At 45.5% G+C, this 20,624-nt stretch overlaps 1 protein-coding gene across 1 annotated transcript; it reads left to right on the top strand.

Annotated features, from left to right (window-relative positions):
* Positions 1 to 451: 451 nt before the first annotated feature.
* Positions 452 to 12,903, top strand: LOC136610419 (olfactory receptor 6N2-like). Its single transcript, XM_066589649.1, has 2 exons — positions 452 to 568; positions 11,977 to 12,903. The coding sequence occupies exons 1-2, from the start codon at positions 452 to 454 to the stop codon at positions 12,901 to 12,903; spliced, it is 1,044 nt and encodes a 347-aa protein (XP_066445746.1).
* The last annotated feature ends 7,721 nt before the right edge of the window (positions 12,904 to 20,624 follow it).

Genomic DNA, 20,624 nt, shown 5'->3' on the forward strand with positions numbered 1-20,624 from the left:
CTGAAACAATTCAGTAGCAAGAGTATAGGCGAACCCCTGAAACAATTCTGTAGCAAGAGTATAGGCGAACCCCTGAAACATTTGTGTACCAAGAGTGTAGGCAAACCCCTGATACATTTGTGTACCAAGAGAATAGGCGAAGCTCGGAAAAATTAGTTTGCTAACAGTATAGGCGAGGTCCTGAAAAATTGGTGTACGTAGAGTACAAGTGTACCCCTGAAAAATTGCTTTACCCCGAGGGCAGGTGAAACCCAGAAACATTTTGCAAAGATAGATCTCGTTGTTGATTAATTTGTAACAGAGCCTGGAGGCAGCCCTCCGAAAAAAAATGATTTTAACAGAGCCTTTTGGCCCGCAGAAAAATTGGCAGTGCAGTGTGATGACATGCTGTTTGAGGAGAAGGAGGAGGAGTAAGATCCGAGAGGGATAGACAAAGGGATGTTTAAAAGGGATGATAAAAGATGCATATTTCTCCTGTTGCAGCGAAAAGAATCTTTATGATCCGCTGCTTTCCACCAGTGGAGAAGAGAAGACTGTGAAAATCCAGCTTTTGTTCTTCTTAATGAGTGTAAGCATGTCGGCGCTGTCAGTTGACAGGCGGATATGCTTATCCCTGATGATACCCCCTGCAGCACTAAACACCCTCTCTGACAAGACGCTAGCGGCAGGGCAGGCTAGCACCTTCTGGACGTACAGCGCACGTTCGTGCCACGTGTCCAGCTTTTACACCCAATAGCTGTATGGAGCAGAGGGATCACAGAGGATGGTGGTACGGTCAGCTATGTACTCCCTCACCATCTTTTTACAGTGCTCCCTTTGACTCAGCCTTGACTGGGGAGTGGTGACACAGTCTGGCTGGGAAGCCATAAAACTGGCAAAGGCCTTGGAGAGGCCTGCGCTGGATATGCTGCCTGATTTCCGCGCCTCCCCTGCTAGTTGGCCCACTGAACTGCGTCTTCTACCGCTAGCACTGTCAGATGGGAACTTTAGCATCTCTTTTTCCACCAGGGCCTTGTGGTATCGCATCACTCTCGTACTCCTTTCCTCTTTGGGAATGAGAATGGAAAGGTTCTCCTTATACCGTGGGTCGAGAAGGGTGTACACCTAGTAACCCGTGTTGGCCAGAATGCATCTAACGCGAGGGTCACAAGAAAGGCAGCCTAAAATGAAGTCAGTTATGTGTGCCAGAGTCCCAATATGCAACACATCACTGTCCTCAATAGGAGGCTGCTCCTCCTCCTTGTCTTCAGCCCATACACGCTAAACAGATGAAAAGGGAGCAGCATGGGTACCATCTGCAGTGTGGGCAGCAGTCTATTCCCCCTCCTCCTCCTCCAAAACGCACTGAGATACAGACATGAGGGTGGTCTGGCTATCAAGCGACATACTGTTATCCCCATCTCCTGTTTTAACTGCAAAGCGTAGGCCTTTATGCTTAGCAGCAAAGTTCTCAGCAGGCAAAGCAGTGGGCTGGCAACGTTAATTATGGCGGCATTTGTGTAGACTCCTCAAAGTTTCTGAGGACCTGACAGATGTCTGCCATCCATGCCCACTCCTTTGTGAAGAACTGCGGAGGCTGACTACCACTCTGCCAGCCATGTTGCAGCCAGTATTCTGCAATTGCTTTACGCTACTCACAGAATAGCCAGCATGTGCAACGTAGAATTCCAGCATGTGGGCACGTCGCAGAGCAGTCGGTGCTCTGGCAGCTGGAAGCGATGTTGCAGTGTCCTGAGGTTGGCAGCATCCGTGGTGGACTTGCGAAATGTGTGCAGACGCGGCGCACCTTTCCGAGCAAGTCAAACAAGTGGGGTAGTTTTTCAGAAACCGCTGAACCACCAGATTGAACAAGTGGGCCAGGCATGGCACGTGCGTGAGGCTGCCAAGCTGCAGAGCCGCCGCCAGGTTAGGGCCATTGTCACACACGACCATGCGCGGTTGGAGCCTCAGCGGCGAAAGCCAGAGGTTGGTCTGCTCTGTCAGACCCTGCAACAGCTCGGGGGGCTGTGTGCCTCTTGTCACCTAAGCTGATTAGTTTCAGCACGGCTTGCTGACGCTTGCCCACCACTGTGCAGAGCATCTCACATCTCCCATTCCCTGTGTGTGGTGAATTAGCCGCAGTTATCAGCACTATCCACCGGGTTAATTTTTTCTGCCACTCCATACAGCCTTTCTTATCTACAAGTCTCTGTGAGCCGTAAATTACCCCTAGGTATCAGCGCAAGACAGCGGTTTAATTTTTTCTGTCACAGCATAGAGCCTCTGGTAGCTACAAGTCTCTGTGTGTGGTGAATTAGCCCTAGTTATCAGCACTATATAGTGGGTTAATTTATTTAGGCCCTGCTCTATCCTTTATCCGACATGATGAAGAGTAGGGGTAAGGGTCGAGGACGTGGATGCGGGTGTCTAAGTGAGGATGTGGGCAGAGGCCGAGGTCCTGGGTGGGGTGAATCAGAGACAGCTGCTGAGGGATTAGAAGAGCGTCGCATCTCTCAGTTTCCCAGCTTCATCTCACATTTTGCGGGTCAGCGTGGTAGAACTTTATTACAAGCTCAACAGTGCGATCAGGTCCTGTCGTAGATCTCGGCTAGCGTGTCCAGCAATTTATCCAACACCAAGTCTTCCACGCAGTCCACTCCTACCGGCCTAGGGACTGCACCTCTGAATCCACAGGCTGCTCCTCCTTCCTCCCAGCCTTGTCACTCCAGGAAAAGGAGAGATTCTGATCAGGCAGACTACAAGGAACTGTTCTCTGATCCTTGCCCTACGTCGTAAAAAATGGTTCCTCACCCGCCTGAGGAGTTTGTTGTGACCGATGCCCAACATTTGGACCTTTCACAGTCTCAGGGTGATAAGGGTGGGGACTTCCGGCAACTGTCTCAAGAGCGTTTTGTGGATGAGGATGATGAGACACAGTTGTCTATCTGTGAGGTAGGAGTAAGGGCAGTAAGTCCGAGGGAGGAGCGCACAGAGGATTCGGAGGAAGAGCCGCTGGACGATGAGGTGACTGACCCCACCTGGTTCGCTAAGCCAACTGAGGAGAGGTCTTCAGAGGGGTAGGCAAGTGCAGCAGCAGGACAAGTTGGAAGAGGCAGTGGGGTGGCCAGGGGTAGAGGCAGGGCCAGAGCGAAGACTCCCCCAACTGTTTTCCAAAGCACCCCCTCGCGCCAAGCCACCCTGCAGAGGCCTAGGCCTTCAAAGGTGTGGATGTTTTTCAGTGAGACCACGGACGACCGACGAACAGTGGTGTGCAACCTGTGTCGCGCCAAGATCAGCCGGGGAGCCACCAGTACCAGCCTCACCACCACACTTCCTCTGTGCCCCAACCTGCCACTCAGATCAAACCCCCCTCTCAGGACACAGGCACGAGTGCCACGCGGCCTGCACCCACACCCTCACCTCCGCTGTCCTCGGCCCCATCCAGCAATGTCTCTCAGCGCAGCGTCTAGATGTCGCTAGTGCAGGCGTTGGAGTGCAAGCGCAAATACGCCACCACGCACTCACACGCTCAAGCATTAAACGTGCACATTGCCAAATTGATCAGCCTGGAGATGCCTCCACACAGGCTTGTGGAAACTGAGGCTTTCAAAAACATGATGGCGGTGGCGGTCCCACGTTACTCGGTCCCCAGTCGCCACTATTTTCCCGGTGTGCCATCCCAGCCCTACACCAGCACGTGCAACATCAATGGTGCCCTCACCAACGCGGTTACTGGGAAGGTCCACTTAACCACGGACACATGGACAAGTACTGGCGGGTAGGGCCACTATATCTCCCTGACGGCACATTGGGTGAATTTGGTGGAGGCTGGGACCGAGTCAGAGCCTGGGACCGCACACGTCCTACCCACACCCAGAATAGTGGGTCCTTCCTCGGTTCTGGTATCTGCGGCGGTCTATGTCTCCTCCTCTAAACCCTCCCCCTCCTCCTACGCAACCTCTTCCTCTCAATTAAGAAATGTGAGCAGCGCGTCGCCAGCAGTCGATGTGGCGCGGCGCTGAAGCACAGCGGAGGGCAAGCGTCAGCAGGCCGTGCTGAAACTCCTCAGCCTAGATGACAAGAGGCACATGGCCCCCAAGCTGTTGCAGTGTCTGACTGAGCAGACTGACCTCTGGCTTTCGCCGCTGAGCCTCCAACCGGGCATGGTCATTTGTGACAATGACCGTAACATGGTGGTGGCTCTGCAGCTCGGCAGCCTCACACACGCGCCATGCCTGGCCCACGTCTTCAATCTGGTGGTTCAGCGGTTTCTGAAAAACTACCGGCACTTGTCAGACCTGCTCGTCAAAGTGCGCCGCGTCTGCGCACATTTCCGCAAGTCCACCACGGAGGCTGCCACCCTGAGGACCCTGCAACATCAGTTTAATCTGCCAGAGCACCGGCTGCTGTGCGACATGCCCACACGGTGGTATTCTACACTCCACATGTTGGCCAGGCTGTATGAGCAGCGTAGAGCAATAGTGGAATACCAACTCCAACATGGGCGGCGTAGTGGGAGTCAGCCTTCCCAATTCTTCACCGAGGAGTGGGCCTGGATGGCAGACATCTGCCAGGTCCTCGGAAACTTTGAGGAGTCTACCCAGATGGTGAGCGGCAATGCTGCAATCATTAGCGTCACCCTTCCTCTGCTATGTCTGCTGAGAAGTTCGCTGTAAAGCATAAGGGCTGAGGCTTTGCGGTCGGAACAGGAGACGGGGGAAGAGAGTATGTCGCTTGATAGTCAGAGCCCCCTCATGTCTATATCTCAGCGCGTTTTGGAGGAGTAGGAGGGGGAGGAGCAGGAGGAGGAGGGGGAAGAGACAGCTGGGCCCACTGCAGAGGGTACCCATGCTGCTTGCCTCCCATCTGTTCAGCGTGTATGGCCTGTGGACGAGGAGGAGGAGGAGGTGGATCCTGAAAGTGATCTTCCTAGTGAGGACAGCCATGTCTTGCATACTGGCACCCTGGCACACAAGGCTGACTTCATGTTAGGCTGCCTTTTCTGTGACCCTCGCGTTAGACTCATTCTGGTCATTACGGATTACTGGGTGTGCACCCTTCTCGACCCCCGGTATAAGGAGAACCTTTCCACTCTCATTCACGAAGAAGAAAGGGGTTCGAGGGTGACGCAATACCACAGGGCCCTGGTGGACAAACTAATGCTAAACTTCCCATCTGACAGCGCTAGCGGCAGAAGGTGCAGTTCCGAGGGTCAAGTAGCAGGGGAGCCGTGGAGATCAGGCAGCATGTTCAGCGCAGGTAGGGGAACACTCTCCAAGGCCTTTGCCAGCTTTATGGCTCCCCAGCAAGACTGTGTCACCATTCCCCAGTCAAGGCTGAGTCGGAGGGAGCACTGTAAAATGATGGTGAGGGAGTACATAGCCGATCATACCACCGTCCTCCGTGATGCCTCAGCTCCATGCAACTATTGGGTGTCAAAGCTGGACACATGGCACGAACTTGCGCTGTATGCCCTGGAGGTGCTTGCTTGCCCTGCCGCTAGCCTCTTGTCAGAGAGGGTGTTTAGTGCAGCTGGGGGAATCATCACGGACAAGGGTACCCGCCTGTCAACTGCCAGTGCCGACATGTTTACACTTATAAAGATGAACAATGCCTGGATTTCCCCAGACTTCTCTTCTCCACCGGCAGAGAGCAGCGGAACCTAAAGAATCTTTTCGCTGCAACCGCAGATAAAAGCACTCTTCTCTATCACCGGGAAAACGGGACATTTATCTTTGTCAATCTGTCTCTGACATTAGTCCTCCTCCTGCTACTCCTCCTCCAGAAACATGTCATTGCGCTGAACGGCCAATTTTTCTGTGGCTCAAAAGGCTCAACTACATCTACTAATTTTTTAAACAATTTTTCAAAGTTTCAAAAATATTGAGACTGTAACATGAACCAATTTTTTCAACAGGGCTACCTCCAGGCTCTGTTACAAATTAAGCAACAGTGAGCTGTATCTTTAAAAAAATGTTTATGGGTTTCACCTGCGCTCTCGGTTGATAAATTTTTCAGAGGTACACTTGTACTCTTGGTACACTAATTTTTGGGGCCCACGCCTACACTCTTATCCAACTAATTTTTCCGGCCTTCGCCTACGCTCATGGTATCGAAATGTTTCTGAGGTTGGCCTATACTATTACTACAGAAAGTTTACTGGGGTCTGCCTGCCTATACTTCTGCTACAAGAAAGTTACAGGGGTCTGCCTATACTGCTGCCACTTACTTGTTACAGGGGTCTGCCTATACTGCTGCCACTTGAATGTTACAGGAGTCTGCCCATACTTCTGCTACAAGATTGTTACTGGGGTCTGCCTATACTTCTGTCACATAAATGTTACAGGGGGTCTGCATATACTGCTGCTACACAAATGTTACAGGGGTCTGGCAGTACTGCAGCTACATAAATGTTACAGAAGTCTCCCTAGACTTCTGCAACAAAAATGTTACTGGGGTCAGCCTTCCGATCTGGCCCGAAACCCAGACTGACTAGGGCATGGCGTGTGGGCCGCAGCCAACATGTATTTCCTCTCACGTAGCTGCAGCTATCCGGGGCACTGCAATGGGATTTATTTCTGTACCTTCTGTGTGTTCCTGCTAGCCACCCATGCTGCGGGTGCACACAGACTTGCCATAGCGAAGTTGTATCTGACTGGCACTTTTAAAGAAACCACGAATGTCTAGAGCTGCGAGAAAAGATAGGACCCGACCTGTCTTTGGTGCGTGTTGCGCAGGAGTTCCCATTGGCTCCTGTGGGAGCTCAGTTAACATGCAGCACGCACCATGGATTGCGTGAATGAGCAAAGAATGAGTGAATGTAGATCGCGCCTTTAGTTTAGTTCATGTGATTTTTCCACACACCAGTGGCAATCTTTTTGCACGGCTATTTGTGTGCAAAAAACGCTCGTTCAGACCTTAATATTATATTTATTTGTTTTTTTTAAAATCTTCACTTATTTATTTTTACCTTAACATATTAGGTCTCATTTGATCATATAGATAGATAGATAGATTGACTGGCTGATTGACTAAATGACTCGCCACTAATTCTCTAATTTCCGGATGTCGTACAAGCATGAAATTTGGCAGGAGCATTCTTTAGGTCCTAAATAGGAAAAGTAAAGGGGTCACAACTCGAAAATTCAATGGGGTGGCTTGATAGACTGCCTGTGGAAAAGCAGTATGACGTAATGCTATAGCATTTCGTCATACTGCAGGAGCGATGAAAGCATCGCTGGTTGTGGTTTTCCCTGGGGACTGAAAGAAAGTGTAAAAAAAGAACAATAAAGTAATAAAAGTTCAAAAAAACACTGCCATTTTGCCATATTTGCAATAAAAAAATCAAAATAATAAACCAAAAATACGTGTTTGGTATCGCTGCGTCCGTAAAAGTCCAATCTATCAAAGTTATGTATTATTTACCCCGCACGGTGAACGTGGTCCTAAAAAAAAAAAAAGAGGACGCCCGAAATGCACTTTTTTAGTCACCCTATCTCCGAGAAAAAATGTAATAAAAGGCGATCAAAAAGTCAACTGTATGCGAAAATGGTACTACAGCAAAAAAAATAGTATATAAGTTTGGTATCGTAGTAATCATACTGACCTATAAAATAAAAATATCAGGTCGTTTTTGTTGCAGTTTGTGCGCCATAGAAACAGGACGCACCGAAATATGGTGGAATGTCATTTTTTTTTCCCATTTCTCTCCACTTAGAATTTTCTAAAAGTCTTTCAGTAAATTATATGGTACAATACATAGAGCCATTGAAAAATACAACTCATCCCGCAAAAAACAAGCCCTTATATAGCGACGTTGATGAATAAATAAATTTTTTAAAAGGGAGTAGGAAAAAACGAAAATGGAAAAAAGCAAAAAAGCTCTGTCACTAAGGGGTTAACAAGCTCCCAGACTGCAATTGCACTGTGCAATTTTGCCATGAGAGGGATTAGGAGACATAGAGAGGCACCTATATGTGTTCAGTCTTTTAAGTGTCATGGTCAGTTTGATTGCTGCATCTAAAAAGTTAATGGCCAGGATCAATGTTATCTTTTAACCCAGCTGTATTTTAATGCTGGCACCTACCATGTATGGAGTTGGCTCAGCTGCCAGACCCACTCCATATTATCCCTGCACAATCCAAAATTAATTACAGGGTTAACATGTCCCCACCTTGCAGAACAAAGCATAGGAAAAATTTTTTTTTTAAATTAAGTAAAAAAATTCAATGTACCATGTAGCTAAAACAATTTGAATAAGTTTTCCTTTAACTTAATTACACTTCATTCTACGATTTACATTACACTTTGTTTATTCCTTATATTCTCTACATAAATGTTATTAAACACAGTCACTGACTCACAGTTTGAATATCAAGTAGCTAATTGTCAATTATTTTTATACTCGTTACTCGAGTCGAACTTTCAGTGATGCTCGAGAGTTCGTTTCGAGTAACGAACCCCATTGAAGTCAATGGGCGACTTGAGCATTTTTGTATATGACTGGTGCTCCGCTAAGGTTTTCATTTGTGAAAATCTTAGCAAATCACCAAAGTCATGTAAAAAACACAGAAATGGTTAGGGCAGGCGAGGAGCAACATGCAGGGCTGCATTTCAGGCTCCGGGGTCTCACTATTAAGCCACAATAGTGGCAAGAGTGAGCCCCCCCCCCCCCCCCCCCCCACTGTCAGCATAACGATCGTTCTCCTCTCCCACAGCTGTGGCAGAGAAGAACGATGTTAGCCCATCGAATTCACTGGAGCCGGCAATGGGCTGCCGGCGAGCGTGGGATGAATTTTCGGGAAGGGCTTAAAAATATAAGCCCTTACCTGAAAATCATCCTAAAATGTGTAAAAATTTAAAAAAAAAAAAATTATGTCAGCATTAAGATCGTTCTCCTCTGCCACAGCTGTAACAGCTGTGGCAGAAAAGAACGATGTTAGCCCATTGAATTCAATGGAGCCGTCAATACAGCCGGCTCCATTAAAAGCAAAGGGCTGTCGGCGAGTGCGGGATGAATTTTCGGGAAGGGCTTAAAAATATAAGCGCTTCCCTGAAAAAGAAACATTTTAGTGCAAAACAAAAAAAAGAATTAAAAAAAACGTACCTCTCCGCCGCTGCTGTGACCCCCGCGGGCATGAAGAACACATCTGCCGCATGCGGCAGATGTATCCTTCACTCCCGCTAGTTAAAAGAATTCCCTGCTGCTACATCTGCCACATCTGTGGCAGATGCAGCAAAAGGAATTCTTCAGTTCTCAACCGCAGCTGTCACACATGACAGCTGCGGTAGAAAATCCTGCTGCCGGCATCCTGTCAATGGCTTTTCAGGGAAGGGCTTATGAAGCCCTTCCCTGAAAAGCCCTTTAAATTAGTGCACAAAATAAAAAAAAAACAATTCTCACCTCCCTTCAGTTGGCGGGGCTCACCTGCGACTTCTAGCACTGTCCCAGGCTCTGTAGTTCTGAGCTATCAGCAGCCGGGGATTTAAAATCCCCAGCTGCTGATAGCTCAGCAGCGCTACAGAGCCGGGGACAGCGGCAGAAGTCCCCGCTGAGCCCCGGCAGCTGTTAGTGGCTTTGCAGGGAAGGGCTTCATAAGCCCTTCCCTGAAAAGCCTTTTAAAATAGTAAAAAAAAGAAAAAAAATAGGTACTCACCTCCCTTCAGCTGCCGGGGCACAGCCGCGTCTTCTCCTGCTGTCCCCTGCACAGTGTTGCTGAACAGCTGATCTATCAGCAGCCAGGGATTTAAAATCCCCGCCTGCTGAAAGAGTTGAATGTAATTGGCTGAGGTGCTCAGCCAATCACAGGCAGCTCTCACCTGTCATTCATTCGGGGAGAGCTGCCTGTAATCGGCAGTTCAGCACCACAGTGCAGGGGACAGCAAGAGAAGACTCGGCTGTGCCCCGGCAGCTGAAGGGAGGTGAGTATCTATTTTTTTTGTTTTTTAAATCACTTTTATTTGATTTCCAGGGAAGGGCTTATATGTAAAGACCTTCCCTGAAAAACAATTCAGGTGTGCCACAGACCATTATCTTCAATGGAGCCGCCGTCAGCAGCAGCGGATCCATTGAAGAGAATGGCTGCATTTTTATTTTTTTTTACACTAAAATCTTTCTTTTTCAGGGAAGGGCTTATATGTAAAGTCCTTCCCTGAAAAGGAATGCAGGGAGCCAGCAGGTCATTGTTTGCAATGGAGCCGCCGGCAGCAGCCGCGGCTACATTGAAAACAATGCATGCATTCCCTATGGTGCACGCATGTCCTATCTTTGCAGGCACGCACCTGCAAAGTACGGACATGTGCACATACCATAGGGAATGCAGTGTTGTAAATACAGGCGTGTTTTTGTGCGTGCGTATGCACGCACCAAAACACGCTCGTCTGAACGAGCCCTAAGGATGATTTTCAGGTAAAGGCTTATATTTTTAAGCCCTTCCCAAAAATTCATCCCGCGCTCGCCGGCAGCCCATTGCTTTCAATGGAGCCGGCTGTATTGCCGGCTCCATTGAATTCAATGGGCTAACATCGTTCTTCTCTGCCACAGCTGTTACAGTTTAAGATAACTGGGTCTGGGGTAATGCTATGACAGTAATTGCGGGAGTTTGGGTATTTTTTTTTTTTTTTAGTTTTTATGTTTTAGAATTTGTTACAAACAGATTGGAAAAAATAAATAAATAAATTATATATGCATATATATTAGAGATGAGCGAGCGTACTCGGAAAAGCACTACTTGCTCGAGTAATTTGCTTTATCCAAGTATCGCTGTGCTCGTCCCTGAATATTCGGGTGCCGGCAAAGAGCGGGGAGCTGCAGGGGAGAGCGGGGAGGAACGGAGGGGAGATCTTTCTCTCCCTCTCTCCCGCCCACACTCCCCTGCTCCCCGCTGCTCACCTGTCAGCCGCAGCGGCACCCGAGTCGGATACTCGGATAAAGCAAATTACTCGAGCGAGTAGTGCTTTTCCGAGTACGCTCGCTCATCTCTAATATATATATATAATTTTATATATATATATATATATAAACACTGTACTTTTACATTGTAATCGGCGCTGCACAGCTGCTGCAGTTCAAGGGGGAAATCAGCCCTGCTGTAGTGGCAGTTGATCACATCAGTGCATCCATTAGCATCAGGTGGGCTGAACTGCTTTGTGTTTTCCTACACTTTTGGGATAAAGTGTATTAAAAGGGTTTTCCAGGTTAATGCTGGTTAATTGAACTATATCCTCGGGATAGGTCTTTATAGTTGAACGGCTGGAGTCCACCACTTGGGACCCTGGTCGATCAGCTGATAGGGCACTGGCTGTCTGCGCCCCAGAACACAGGGGGCAGAGTGAAAGCAGCTGCTCTGACCCCTGTGTAGTGGCCAGCACTTGTAATTTCAGGCTGAGGTCTCATTGAAATTAGTTGAAGCTGTGCCTGGAGTTACAAGCACCATTCACTACCCGAGGGCCGGAGCAGCGGCTTCTCATTTGACCCCTGTGTATTTGCGTTGCTGACAGCTGGCGCTTAATCAGCTGAGGATAGGTCATCAATAGTATTTAAGGTATATTATGTAAGATGCATTATAATTAGAGATGAGCGAATATACTCGCTAAGGCACATTACTCGAGCGAGTAGTGCCTTAGCCGAGTACCTCCCCGCTCGTCTCTAAAGATTCGGGGGCCGGCAGCGGGCGGGGAGCGGTGGGAGCGGGCGGGGAGTGGTGGGAGAGAGCGGGGAGGAACGGAGGGGAGCTCTCTCTCTCCCTCTCTCCCTCCTTGCTTCCCGCCGCAACTCACCTGTCACCCGCACCGGCCCCCGAATCTTTAGAGATGAGCGGGGAGGTACTTACAACTCACTCGAGTAATGTGCCTTAGCCAGTATACTCGCTCATCTCTAATTATAATATTTACGACAAGAAAATGAATTTAGAGCAAACTAACTCATAATTAAGAGAGAAATAAATTTGCTGTTCTTTTTGTTTATTATATCAAAACTGCTATCTGTTTCACACACAGGAGAACAATCTGACTGCGGTCACAGAATTCTTCCTCTTAGGATTTCAAATCAATCAAGGTTTGAGACATTCCCTCTTCAGTATTTTCCTGGTGGTTTACTGTGGGACAATATGTGGAAACCTCCTGATCCTTATCCTGGTGTCCATCAGCAAGACCCTCCACACTCCAATGTACTTCTTCATCTCACAACTGTCCATCTGTGACCTTTTATTAACAATAGACCTTGTCCCGAACTTGCTCCACGTCCTACTTAATAATGGGGGAACCATCACTTTTATTGGTTGTATGACTCAGTTCTGTTTTTTCAGTGCTGAAGAAACATCTGAGTGTTTCCTTCTCACAGTGATGTCATATGACAGATATCTGGCCATCTGTAATCCCCTCCATTATGCTTCTATCATGACAAGTTCCTGTTGTGTGATACTGGCCGCTATGTGTTGGTTTTTTGCATTTTCCGTAGTTTTCATTGATATCATATTCACAACACAGTTAATTTTTTGTGGGCCAAATATCATTGACCATTTATTCTGTGACATGGTCCCCCTACTAGAACTTGCCTGTTCCGACACCTTTATTGTTCATTTGGGAATTTATTTATTAAGCATTCCAGTTATTTTCATTCCAACCGCAATCATTGTACAGTCTTATACATATATTGTTTTAGCAATCTTAAGGATCCCATCCATCACTGGTAGACATAAAGCCTTCTCCACCTGCAGCTCCCACCTCATTGTGGTCTCCATATTCTACTGGACTATGTTTAGTGTTTATGTCGTTCCAACAAAAGGTCTAACTCTCACCATGAGTAAAGTCCTATCTCTGCTATATACTGTGTTTACTCCTCTGGTCAACCCCATTATATACAGTCTGAGGAATAAAGACATTACAAAAGCCGTGCAGAAAGTAGTTTATCAGCGTGTGATATAGTGGGGATAATATAATATCTCTGAAGTTTTACAATACTGTTAAGCGTGGCTTAATTCTTGTCATCTGCTTAGTCTTCTAAGGTTTCGTTAGACATTATTTCTAGTAGGGGGAAGTTGTGAGCGGTACAGATCTAACATCATAATGAACAGTAATGGAAACTAGCCCTTTAAGGCTCCACGACATAGTTATGTCATGAAGGTTCAGGGTTTGTATGGAGCAGGATCAGGGGTTGATCCCGCTACATATAATGCAGATGGCAGCTGTCTTAGACAGCTGACACATGTCTCTAAAAGCTGTGATCAGCGCTCACGCTAATTTAGGTTGTTAACCTTTTACATGTCGCCGTCAATTCTGACAGCGATATTTAAATGCCCCGATCAAAGTGCCATTTGGTTGCCATGACAGCTATGGGCCTTCTTGAAGCTCCCAGTGCTGCCATGGCAGATTGTCTATAAAACAATGCCTGTGGTGTGACTTGATATTATTACATTATATGGCGATCTGGCAAGGATTCTATGATATTACATTATACTGCAGGAGCGATTAAGCAATCACAAGTTCAAGTTCTCCTTGGGGAATTAAAAAAAAACTAGAAATGGGTGAAAAAGTTTTTGATCATTTAAAAAAATAAATAAAAGTAAAAAAAAACCTTTTTCCATATGTATAATAAAAAATCTAAATAAAATAAACAAAACATGTTTGGTAAATTGGTCGTCCAAATTCCAGAATTGTGCTTTTTTGATCACCCTGTCCCCAAATTTTTTTTTATAAAAAGTAATTAAATAGCCACATTTACTTCAAAAGGGTACCAATAGAAGCTACAGGACATCCGGCAAAAACAAGCCCTCCCACAGCTATGTTGATGGAAAAATAAAAAAGTTATGGATGTCAAAAGATGGCATCAGAAAATGATTTTATTTTCACCAGAGGTATGTAACTCATAGAAAAAAGTCATTTTGTCATTTTTGCTGCAATGTGTACATCATAGAAACAAGCACCCCCCCCACCACCACCACCACCCAAAAAAAAGATGTCATTTCGCGCCACTTAGAATTTTTTTTTTTTTTGCATGAGTAATTTTTTTGAAAAGTCAAGCTTTACAGCACCTTGGAACATGCAGTAACCCTCAGTCAGTTGGTAGACCTTTACACTTTTCTTTTTTCTTAAACATTTGTAACACAAGCCTGGGAAGGGGATAGTGTTGCAAAGGGAGAGAGGAAAGGGAAGGGGATATACACATGGGAATAGATTTCCAGAACCATATCATCTTGAGGAAGGAATAGTCCCTTCCCAACCTTTTTTTCTATTTACTTCAGTTTTCTATACAATTCAACCAAGGTTGCCATATTTCCTTAAAATATTACATTTTGTATTACCGTAAAGCAAATTGTTTTTCATATGAGCAATGCTCTGAAGTCATGTTGACAAAGTTTTTGATTATGAGTTGGTTAGGGGACCTCCAACCCCTGAAAAAAGTGAAATACCTTTCCTAAAATGGGGAAGAATATTTTTTATGCCTAAAAATAGAATCTTGAGTTGATTGTTGGGTTTAATCTTTATGCCCATAACCTTATGGATTAGTGTAAACACCGAGGCCCAAAGGAGGAGGATAGGAGGACACTCCCAAAATATGTGGAAAAGGGATCCCACTTCTCTGCATGCTCTCTAGCAACAGTCAGGAAACCCTGGGAAAAGTCTAGCCAACCTGCTAGGAGATTAGTACCATCTAGTTATCACCTTATGGTGTACTTCCAGTAAACCTGCACAGGAGGTGCTCTTGTGAGCCCATGTGAATTCTTTGGCCCACCGCCCCAGTCATGCTTGGATTTCAAATCATTTTTCCAATTAAGGAGGTGGGCTTTTTATATATTTTTTTCCTCTTCCTCGGCTTCCCCATTCAAAATGTCATAAAGGGCTTTTATCTGTAGTTTAGGAATATCCTGTTTAAATAAAAGGTTGTATAGAAAATTAGGTAATGATAGTGTTAGTGGTGCTTGAGTTGCCAAAACCTTTTAACTTGTAGATATTTTAATAGATCAATACCCGAGAGCTGGGTTTCTTTGCATAATGCTTCGAAGGATTTTAGTTTAGACTTGCATTGTACATCCAAAATTAGAACTCCCTTCTTCCTCCACTGTTTAATTGACAGGTTGCAGATGAGTAGTTCTATAATCTCTATTGGAAGAGGCTTATGGCGTCTAGGAAAGGGAGTCTTGAAGGTCATTAGTAAATGGGCCCATGCTTCTATGGATGCTCTAATAGTAGGACAATTGGTTGGCTAAAACTTTGGTTTCAGTAAGACCGCCAATTACACCGTCCAGTGACTATGGCCTCCTTCCAAATGTTGTTCTATAGAAGGCCAACTGATGGAGTTTGAGGGGAAACACTAGGATCTAATTTCTTGCAATAAATTAGCTCTATATTATGCCAATTAGGTTTGGAACCAATATTCCTCCTCTCCTTCTTGAGGAGTATAATATGCAAGCAGCTGTTCTTGGTCTCTTGCCATTCCAGCTAAAGGAAAGCATTTTTTTTTATTAAATTACTTTTTATTGGAAAAAAATCATTTTACATTGCAGTCAAAAAGGAGATTCTTGTGCTTTTATACACATATATTAGTATACATGAAATCTTTCATTTTAGTTTCAGTTACAGAATAACAAAGAAGACAGTTTGGTTGTATATGATTTCACAACATTCTGATCTTAAAACAGTTTCAAAATACCTTATTATACTCCATGGGAGATGGCTGAGAGGTTCGCAATTTTGTTTGCATTTTCTGTTGTCAGCTGTGAAGATGCTATATTGTGTCTCTAATCTAATCCTCTGGGGGAAGGGAACATTGCCCCCCCCCCCCCCCCTCCACAAGAATTGAAGGAGCAGTGCTTTGTGTCCATAAACTAGGCAAACTGGTTCTAACCAGCAGAAAACTACTTATCTAGGAATGTCTTTGTGTAGAGGGACAGGAAATGGCTGACTGTAAGAGAGAGACAGGAAGTATTCCCTTCAGACCACAAGACAAGAATGAATAGAGCATGCTCAAGGGAAGCTCCTCCTGGGTGAATGATCCCACAGCTACCTCACAAATAGCTCCCTCTGAGAATAACCTATCAACACACAAAATAATGTAACTGTATCCTAAATTACCTAACTTCCTGTGTTGAAACTTTATTTAAACTTTTCCCGCCTAAATAAAGACGGACTCTTTTGGCACACATGATGTAGACGTGTGGTCTTTAAAAGGCTCTCCAGGCCTGTACATTATTTCTATCTAATATGGCACCCACAGTATATCGAATAGCGAAAATTTGTGCTAACAACAACAATCCTGTATTTAATGGGTTGGTCGGTGAGGGTGCAAGCTTTGGACTTAAAGAGTCCCAGGTCTCACAGATGCCCCTCAGCAATATATTTAAGTCTTTGGATCTATAGATTCTGGAACAGGGAAACCACATATCTCCTAGGAAACTTTCTCCTCGTGCAATCCAGACTATCCTTTTCAATTTGTGGTTTTTCAGTGGGTACACAAAGTCCAACCATCTACCTAGCTGGATTGCTTTATAGTATTTCGTGAGATCAAGAAGTACAACAACTCCTAGTTGTCAAACTACTAACGACCACTTGTCTGTGAGTATGTATGTGTGTGTGTGAGTGATTCTTATGCTTCAACCCTTGGTGATGTCATCGCTCCACCCTCCTGTTGATGTCATTAAAGGTCCTACAACATATATTAAAAACAGAGTCTGACCAACAGAAGAACAGCACAGTTAGGGCTCTTGAAAAGGAGCGGACAAAAATAACAAAATGAGAATACAACTAAGCCGTTATTATCTCAGACATAACTCAGCAGTCCTGACAGAACACATTGACTTACCCCCACCACAGAGATCCAGTGAGCTAAAGGACCTGCAGTGACATTGCTGCTCTGGGAGGAGCCAAGCTGTATTTGTCTTGTGTGGTAATCAAGCTGCTGTGTGTGTGATGATCATTATAGTTGTACCATGTAGCAGAGCTGTGTCTGTATGTGAATCAGGATGTAGTAGAGCTGTGTGTGTGATGTGTGGGGATCATAATGGTTGTACCATGCAGCATAGCTGTGTAGCGCATTGCACCACTAGAAACACTGGTGCTATCATTTCCTAAGAATTAGTAGTTTTTTCCTAATCCTAAGTGGGTAAACCAACTGGTGTCGTTTATATTTCCAAAAATATCCCGAGAACAGTGAGCAGAATTTTTTGAAGAATGACTGCGGTATATGAATTAGCAGCATTTGTATTTTGTAAAGTATCTTGGGAAGAATATATGTCTTAATAAGATTCTTTCTGCCAAACCAAGATATAATAGGAAGGTAATACGGGGTTAACAGGGTCTTAATATCAGTTAGTAGTGGTAAGAGATTTAATTCAAATCATTTTTGTTCGCTTAATGCCTAAGTAGTCAATAGAGTTTCTCTACTGCGGGGTACTTTCCCTAATTTTTTAAATGATGTTGGGGATAGAGGGCAATCCTGACGATTACTATTCATGATATTAAATGAATGGGATAGAGTGCCATTTATTCTCAATCTGGCATGTAGTTGGGAAGGATAGATTAATTTAGACGCCATCTCTATTTACTTAGGTTATTTGGTAGAATATATAAGATAATGTGTACTGGAGCGTCATCAGATACCGTGATGTTATCAATTTGAGTGCGAGATACAGAATTGATCAACCTTGTTGACATGAAAAAGTAGTCTAATCTCTGAAAGGAGCAGTGAACCGTGAATAAAACATATTGTCCTTTTCCGTAGGATTCTTGTGGCGCCGGGGATCAATTATGTTCAAACCTTGGCTAGATAAATGTATATTTTTTTCAAAACTTTCTGTGAGACCTGGGACCTACCCGTAATGAATCTAAAAGGGGGTTTATGATTACATTAAAATCACCTCCTAATATAACATGTCCTACAGCAAAGGATTTCAATCTGTTAATCATATCTATCAGCCATTTGCTTTAATTCGTATGGGCGTATATGTTTGCCAACGTGTTGTTAACCCCATAAATTGTTCCTCTCATGAAAATGTACCAGCCCTCTACATCTCTACATCTGTGTGTTGCTGGTCACAACAAAAAGATAAACTCTTGTGGATGGCAATAGAAACACCCTTAGAGGCTGACTATGGGTTACTGCTGTGATACCATTGTTGTTTTTCGGTAGGATAGCAATTTTGCTTTTAAGATGTGTTTCTTGAAGAAATGCAACTTTAGTACCAGACGTTTTTATTAGCCAAATCACTTGATGATGCTTGTTTGGTGAGTTGAGGCCTTTTGTGTTTAGAGTAGTAAAGGTTGTTGTTTTTTTTCTATTTGGGGGACATCTTGTGTGTGGGGGGGAGGCACCATATAATCAGGAGAAATATGTGGTTGTGAACTAGATTTGGAGGAGATCCCAAAAGGGCTTAGTGTGGGGGAGGGGGGAAAGTACTAAGAGAAGGGTATAGATTTCAACCTTATTAAATGGGGGGAAAAAAAACTGTGAGGTTGACATGGTCAACCAGGGCCAAGAATGTTTGGTCAACTAAGAAACTAAAAATGAAAACAACTAGTTAAGCAACTGCAGGGAGAGCAATGCACCTCAGCATCACCCTAAATGTTGATGCTAATACCTCACCCAACAATGAATCAACACATTGAACCTTGACCATTTAGTGTACCTAAGGTGTATATGAGAACCTCACCGGTGCATAGAGGTCGCCCAATCAATGGAGGAGCTTGTCCTCCCCTTCCAGGGGGCAGGGGGGGGCAACACCGAAGGGCTCCCAGTTCCGCCCAGAGGAGACGTTTCACACCATCCAGTGAGTCTGCTCCAGTTTTCCTGGTAAGAGAGGAGGGGTTGAGGAGAGAAAGGGAAGCAGAAATAAAACAAGGACTGAACACTGTTGCATCCACAAATGTAACAGCACTCAAAACCCACACAGACCACCATGTTTAGGTTTTGAACCAGTCCAAGATGAGCAAACTAAATCTGGTTAGGTGATACAGGTCAACCCATTATACACTTCTTGGGACCTTACAATGCCAGACACAATGTTCCAGCCAGATCTCAATGGTCACTGGCAGGTAGTGGCGCGGAGCCCGGGGGGACTGCCACATACATGTGCCCCTGAGGTCTGCCCCACCACACACTGACCACCAGCACACAATTATGTAAGTACATTTCCCGGTGCCCAGACCCCCATCTACATAGGGTGTCTTACTTTATGTGTTAAATTTCGAAGATGAATCAATTATCTGTCTCCTGGCATCTTGCTAACCACCAACTTGAAGGGCGGGGGTGCCAGTGAGCGCAACAAGAGGATGTGAGTCTGCCAAATCAAAGAGATCTGAAAAACATGAAGAACATGAGGAAGGGGTCACCCCCCCCCCCCCTTCCAGGCCAGTGTGCCATGAGCTGCCTGTTACCCTAGTTAAGGAATCTGATGAACAAGGTTCTTTTTAATGTCCATTTTTAAATCAGCTTAATCTGTTCATGTGGTCAAAGAAAATGATTTTATGGTGTATTTCTTGCTTTTGGGAGATTTAAATTTCTGAATTATTTTCCAATATTACTTTCCCGGTAGTGGGGGAATGGCAAGGTCATATTGTGTAGGCATCCATGATGGTATAACAATAGGCTCCATGTCCAGTTATTTCCACTCTTTGTCCAGGTCCTCTGGGGCTCGGACCGTGATCCTACGGCCATTTCTGTTTATTGCCAGGCCAAACGGTAACAACCAGGAGTACTGAATGTCTTTTGCTCTTAGAGCCTCCAGGAGAGGTTTCATAACTCGGCTTTGCCATGACTTTGCCATGACTTTGCCAATGTTGCTGGTGAAATGTCTTGGTAGAGGTGGATTGGTGTATCATTATTAGGGATGAGCGAGCACCCAAATGCTCGGGTGCTCGCTGCTCGAGTCAAACTTTTCGTAATACTCGAGAGCTCGTTTCGAGTAATGAACCCAATTGAAGTCAATGGGCGACTTGAGCATTTTTGTATGGCACTGATGCTCCGCATAACTGATGACTTGTCAAACAGCAGAAAACATCAGAAAGTCATGGAAACACTACAGAAACGGATAGGGAAGGGCAGAGGCAGCATGCATGGCTGCATCTGAGGCTCCCAGATCCCACTATTAAGCCAAAATGGGGGCAAGAGTCTGGCATCACCCACCTAACAATTTACTTCGGACAAACCCACATTAGCAAGGCACATCTTAGCTAAGCACCATACTACCTGCAACCAAGGACAATCACTGCCTGCGGGTGACAGGTGCCTCTTCTCCTGGTTTACATGCTGGCATTGCTGTCCACCCCCCCCCCCCCCCCGCACAATCCTGTGTCGACAGCACACACAAAAGTTTCCCTGCGCAGCGTTCAGCTGCCCTCATGCCACACTCTCGCTTCATAGCCACACCACCCTCATGTCTATTTATAAGCACGTACTGGATGAGGAGAAACGGGAGGCACACACTGCAGAGGGTTGGCAGGGCCAGGCAGCGACCCTCTTTGAAAGTGTGGGCGATAGCCCACAATGCTGTTGAGAATTGATGATAAATTGATGTACGATCATCATTCCAATCCTGTGCCACCTCCGTCACAAAATTGTCGGGAGCCGCAAACGTCAGCATAAAGGGGACTCAGGTGCCAGCACTTCTACACATCTCCACAATGCAGCAATACTCTGTGTGGGAAGCACGTGA

Source organism: Eleutherodactylus coqui, chromosome 2 (genome assembly GCF_035609145.1).
Source record: "Eleutherodactylus coqui strain aEleCoq1 chromosome 2, aEleCoq1.hap1, whole genome shotgun sequence".
NCBI classification, from domain to species: Eukaryota; Metazoa; Chordata; class Amphibia; order Anura; family Eleutherodactylidae; genus Eleutherodactylus; species Eleutherodactylus coqui.

Coding starts and splice junctions, on each gene's coding strand:
- LOC136610419 (XM_066589649.1), top strand. CDS start 452: ATGATAAAAGATGCATATTTCTCCTGTTGCAGCGAAAAGAATCTTTAT. Junction 569..11,976: donor TTTTGTTCTTCTTAATGAGT/GTAAGCATGTCG, acceptor TTTCACACACAG/GAGAACAATCTGACTGCGGT.